This window comes from Vidua macroura, chromosome 2 (genome assembly GCF_024509145.1).
Source record: "Vidua macroura isolate BioBank_ID:100142 chromosome 2, ASM2450914v1, whole genome shotgun sequence".
Taxonomy (NCBI): domain Eukaryota; kingdom Metazoa; phylum Chordata; class Aves; order Passeriformes; family Viduidae; genus Vidua; species Vidua macroura.
In genome coordinates this window covers 106,503,740-106,509,739 of record NC_071572.1, presented here as the reverse complement: position 1 = coordinate 106,509,739, position 6,000 = coordinate 106,503,740, and the positions used below count along the sequence as shown (strand labels likewise).

Here is a 6,000-nt window from a genome sequence, read left to right as displayed (position 1 = left end):
ATAAATTCCCTGGCGATCCCCTGGAAAGCGGCACCGGTCCGAGCTGTTCTCGGTTCCCCCGCAGCGGGGGCAAACTTTGCCTTCCCCGGGGACGCGGCGGGGCCGCCCCTGCAGCCGGCGAAGGACGCGGAGCCCTTCCCGAGGGAGGAGCGGAGCGGCCGCGGGGACTCGGCGGGGCCGCCCCGCTCCCGCCGGGAGCTCCCAAGATGGAGGCGGGCGGTGTGACAGGGCGGGGAAGGGGCCGGGCGGGGACTGCGCCCGGGGCAGGTGCGCGGGGCGGCGCCGCCGGGAGCCGTAGCCGGGCCGAGGGCGGCGCTCGGCGCTCCGGGAGTGGCGGCGGGGCCGGAGCGGGGCTGCGCTGCCCCCCCCGCGCCGGGCGGTGACTCGGGCTCCCCCTCCCGCCCCGCCTCCCGCCCCGCTCGCCCAGCCCGGGCCCGGCCCAGCTGCCGCCGCACGGCGCCGCCGCCACCCGCCGAGCCCGGGGCGCCGCCGGGAGCCGCGCGGGGGCCATGACGGTGGAGCAGAACGTGCTGCAGCCCGGCGGCGCCGCCAAGGTGAGTCTCCGGCGGGGCTCGGCCTGGAGCGGCTCCGCGTCCCCGCCGCGCCCGGGCCTGGCCGCGCCCGCTCCGGCTCCCGCCGTTCCTCCCCGCGCCCGTGCTGAGCTTCTCCCGGGCCTTCCCCGTGCCGTGGCCTCGCCTGGGCCCCGCCGCTCCGGCGGCCGCGGAGCCGCAGCGGGGGCCGCTACCGGCCCGGCCCCGGGTCATCCCGGCCCCGGGCTTGGCACTGCCCTCGGGGGAGCCCCGACGCGCTCCCCGCGGCCCCGAGCGGGCCTGTTGCGCTCGCAGGCTGCCCGGCAGAGTGGCGGGACCGGGGCTGGGCAGGAAAAGCGCGGAGTCCCGGCCGAGCCCCCCGTGGGCCCGGGAGGAGATGCTGCACATGCCCGGCGTGACCCTGCAGCGCCGGCATCCGCGCCTGCCAAAGGTGAACGCTATTTCCAGCGAGTGACGCGCTCCTGCTGGAGTGAAAAAGTGCCGGGTTTAGGGACTCGTGTTAACGTGCATCATGGAACGGGGTTAAGGGAATGACGGCGCTTACCAGTCTTTTACTGCGCGCCAGGAACTCGATGGAGAATGTTTCTCTGTCAAAAGAAGAAAAAAAAGGATATCTTCTAAAGCTTTCCTTTGCTTGATCTGAACTGTCAAGAGAAATGTCTAAAATTAAATTGCAGTGCTTTTAAAATAATATGTTTTAAAGGTAACTTGTAGGTTAACGCAACTCTTCTGGTTAGTGGAATGACTGTTGCCTCTTTCCTGATTTTTATTAATGTTTTAATGGCATGTACTGCCTTCATAAGAGGATAAAGGTGTATGTGCTTTGGTATAGTCGGTGTGGAAGTTAAATGGCTGCAGCCGTAAGAGTGGACAGTGGGAATGTGCTGATTAGGGTATAATTGGTTAAAGTGGTACAGCTCGCATTTAAGAAGCTTTTTTGGAGGGAGGGTGTGTCTGGCCGAGGACTGCTCTCATAGTTGGAAGTAGCCGTGATTTTGGCGGCTTCAGCAGGAAGGCAAGCGCTGAACCGTCTGATTTTGTTCCTCTCTCAGTGTTTTCAGCTGGGGTGTGCTCGCAGGTTAATGTAGCAGATTTGCTGCTACATGTGCCTGCTGTGTGTGAAAACTGATGTTGCTGCTGTGCATCTGACAACTTTTGTGAGCAAGTTTATCTTTTACAAAACCTCTTGTCAGTGGTTTACTTTATATATCGTAATTATCACGTCAGATACATAGTGCCTTCTGGACCCTGATCAGTACTGCCTATTTGTGCTTTCTGACAATAATCCTGAAGGAGTAATGTTTTCAGCTAAACTAGAAGGATCCTTAGTTTTCAGCTGAACTACTGCTTGTGGGTCAGTAGTTCAGATTCACTTGAGCTTCAAATCGAAGATAAGCCCAAAAGGACGTTGAAGATTGATTGTGGTATATGCCAAGTAATCCATGCTGCAGTAAAAAATACAGCTAGCAATAATTCTGAAGTTGTAATCAGCATCTGTGGGTGTTGGTCACTTTTTTAAGTGTCTAGAGAAACTGAATAAAACATCAAGGTTTTTTCGTGGCAGGTGTTTTTTATTATTATTTCTGTTGAATCATCTGATTATTTTATTATCTGCAATTGCTTTTAACCTGTTTTTTTTCCTAATTGCATGCATTTAGGGAATGAGGGAAAGGCAAATCTTAAAAGTATTTTGTAAAAAAAGCTTTATTTCACTCCAAAGTGAGTATCTCATTGTTAGTGAGACTAATGACAAACATTAACATTGATCAGGTATTTGCATGTAAGAAGGCAAATGGTGAAGGTGCAGTGGGCTGATGGATAGATGAAAGGTGGAGAGGCTACCATAGCAATAACTTACTGTTTTCCCTTGCAAGAGGAGAAAGCCAATGTCCACAAATAAGGGAGTTTGTTCTGGAGACCTCAAAGTTTGTTACAATTGTTTTCTGTTAGTGTGAAGAAACCACATACAAGCAGAAATATATTGGGCTTACAAGAGATGCCTGAGTCATCAGCATACCTTATTCGGAGCCGTGGTTCCAAACATTGTTCATTAGATGTTTTCTTACTGTCATACAGGAAGTGTGTGTCAAACTTCAGCAGCACTTGGAGATGTAGGTTTGTATTAATAAATGCTGTAACTACAAACAGCCTGCTTCCCACTGAAGCTATCTTTAGTTTATTGTGTAGTTAAAGCAGTTGCGTCAGGTCAAAAGAAGTTTTTTCTTTCATCTCTACTGGTCATCTTGACCCTTAGTTAAAACTTCTAAATTATGTCCTGAAGCAAATAGTTAATCAAATTATTCTTGTTGCTCATGGCCCTTGTGTGCTTCTCTGACATTGTTCAGTGTCTGAAGGTTATAGGTAATGATCACGGTAAGACTAAGGCATGTGAATAAAGGTAAACAACATGAGAAGTTAAAAAGAAGTAGCTTCTTGTTTTGTCCAATCTGTGTTTCTGCCCCGTCCAATCCTTTTTTTTTTTTTTTTTTTTTTTTTTTTTTTTTTTTTTTTGTCAGGCATTTTGGTGCTGAGGAAATAAAGCACGTGTGTTGCAGGATTTCCCGTACTCCAGGCAGCCCTACATGGCTGATGCCTGTGTACCTCAGTTTTCCTCCTGGAGGAATACCTTCCCAGGCTGCCCCATGTGCTGTGCAAACCCTTCCCTTGGCCAGTGTCCCCTACACAGCGAGTTCAGGGGCTGGTGAATGGTGATTTTTCTGGTAACTGGAGGTTATGATGTGGGGAGGTTAAACGTGTTTCAGCAGTATCTCAGCTCTGATAATTATTGTGATGGTCATCTTGGAATGGCAGATTGAAGAAGCTGGCTTTTAATTGGTGGCACTTAGCTGGCCTCTCAGCAATGTGTGTTATCAAGTTCTGCTGCTTCTGGAGAGAGCCTGACATTTGGTTGATGCATGGATTTAAAGGCTGTTTTATCTGTCCTTTGGTTTCCCACACCCACTGTTATTTCAGACCTGTGATTCAGCAGAGCATTGGCAATGTAATCTCAGGAATAGTAGAGTAGTAGAATAGAGCTGTGTCAGCTCAGCTAATTTTTCTTTTTCTAAGAGAAGCACAAACTTTTAAGGATATTTACCACTTGAAATAATGCCTGGCTTAAAGCAAAGTCTGATATTAAATTCTTCTCTCTTGCTGTTTTTTGGGGTAAAAAGGTGAAAATTGTGCTAGCTCATGTGTGCTTCTGTTGTGCTTTTCCCATGGTTTTGATGTACTTATTTAAAGATTTAGCTAATAATATGGCACTGAGTTTTTTTTCCCTAAAAGCAATAGCTACTTCCTGCAGAGGATGATAGAGTCATCTGTCTCCACCAATTGACATGATGCAGTTCTGAGTGGCAGGAAGTGATTGCAAAGTATCTACTGAGCACCTGGTACACAAAGAAGGTATCTTGGGAGCTATGTACTCTTTTTTTTCCCATTTTAATAGGTGACAAGCTTTCAAGGATTTAAAATTCAAATCTTTAAAATCTCTGTATTTTGAGAGTTGAGTTCAGAGTTGCCTGGTGGATCCAAGAGGCTGCAGGCTCCCTCTCTCATCACTAGGCCAGAGCCACCCTTGCCCGTGTCCCTCTGCACCTGAGAAATGGCCCCTGGGTCATGGAATAAGGATGGTTTCTGCATCTCCCCATGAATGGGGAGCTGTCTGTGTTTGGACTGTGTGACAGGCGAGCTTGGAGGGCTTGAGTATGGGCGGGGGTTACAGCTGCCAGTGCTGGTAGCCAGAGCTTTAGTACCTCTTTGTCCAGAATGAGCAGAATAACAACACTAGTTTACTGAAAGTGTTTGCACCAACTACTCAGTAATTTGCAAACATTACTTGCAGTACTGTGGTGTTATGCTGTTAAATATGTGCATCTTGTTCTGTATTTAAGAAGCTCATATCAAAAAACTTTGTAATACTTGTAGTTACACCTTTGACACAGATTCCTGTTGGTATTTCTGAAAGCTGGAGCAAGGTGCAAAGGCCAGTGATTCAAAGTAATTTTGAAAGCCCTTGTCAAACTGGTCTGCTGAATGCCTTCTGGTTTTGTGACTGTTTTGATGGATTTTGTTGGGAATGGGTGGAGGTGTGTGTGGCTAGTTCTGGGGTTTTTTTTTGTCTTTTTTTCTGTTTAGTATCTATGCAAGCTTGCTGAATCTTGGAGGGTTGTGTTTATTGGTATAATATGATATGAATCAGCACCTTTATGAAACCTTTAGCAGCAGTTTAAAACTTTTTGCTTTCAGAAAATCTTTCACAGAAATTCAGTAATGATTTCAATTGTGTTTGCAGGAGTTTACAAGTATAGTACTACCATTAGAATTTGTCTGAAATAATGTCTTTAAATATGTTCGGTCCACACCTTGAAAGAAAAATACTGCTTCAGAATATGAAAGTATAAAGTTTATAGATTTTCCTGGTAACCTTTTGTAGTATTATTTTAAAATATCTGTAAGAAATCCTTAACACACATTCCCCTCCCCCCAGTATTTTTAGGAGAACCCTGTATTCACAGCTACTATGAACAGCAGCTACAAAAGATAGTAAAACCCATCAGCTTCTGTGAAAAGGTCAAAAAAAATTACCCATGTCTTAAAAAGAAAATTCTTTAACATTTTAAAAAGTGCTTTGTAAGGATAATTGAACAGTTGGCCTTTCTTACACTCTTGTGCCTAAGAAGATATGTTATGGTCGGCATCTTCTTAATTCTGTGAGTTCAGCTGGTATTCGTGGACTCGAGTAACTGAAGGGGAATGAAAAGTAGAACAAAAGATGGAATTTCTGTTCTGTTTCTGGCTAAATCTTCTCTACTTCCTTGCTGAAGAACCCATCCAAGAGTTGACAGCCCATTTTTTCAGTCCCTGAGAAGCTGACTCTATAGCTCCAGTGATGTGAGTGGTGAGGTTGAGGGATGTCACAGGTGCTGGGGACCGAGTGGCCAGGTTGGTAAATCAACCTGAGGCCCCAGGGCACTTGGAGGATGCCTTTTCAGGCTTGGCCCAGATCTTTGCAGAACCAGCAGGGAGGTCTCTGGCACTCACCTGTGCCAGGACTTGTCTAAGGAGCTTCATCGGTCACCCCCTTACAGCCGTTGCTAGCAGTGCAGGTGACAGGGGGATTTTTGAGGTGCTCAGAGGTACCTAAAGATAATTAAAATAGTATTGCTCTTCACTTTCTCTAGTGGAGGTACTGATTTTCAATTCCCAGCTGGTCAAGAGTCAAATGTGACATTCCTGGTATTCCATAAAAAGTAAACAAAAAGCTTCAGAGCTGTGTCTTCACTTACATGTTTTCATGTAGAAATAAATTCCTTTAAAGGCCTGAATTTTCAGTTTTGTTTAGCTGGTTGTGTTTGTGTTTTTTTTTTTTTTTTTTTTTTTGTTTTGTTTTATTTATTGATTTTCTGTTCTTTTTAGGGAACAGAACTCTTAAAAATCTGAGGGGATG

General features: G+C 46.8%; 1 protein-coding gene across 2 annotated transcripts in view; it reads left to right on the top strand.

Annotated features, from left to right (window-relative positions):
* The first annotated feature begins 468 nt into the window (after positions 1–468).
* USP25 (ubiquitin specific peptidase 25) overlaps positions 469–6,000 on the top strand; it is an 88,412-nt gene continuing 82,880 nt past the window's right edge. For both annotated transcript variants that reach the window (XM_053970589.1, XM_053970592.1), the window contains exon 1: positions 469–554. In XM_053970589.1, coding sequence (XP_053826564.1) covers positions 510–554 — 45 coding nt within the window. In that variant the 5' untranslated portion in view covers positions 469–509. The remainder of the gene's footprint in view (positions 555–6,000) is intronic.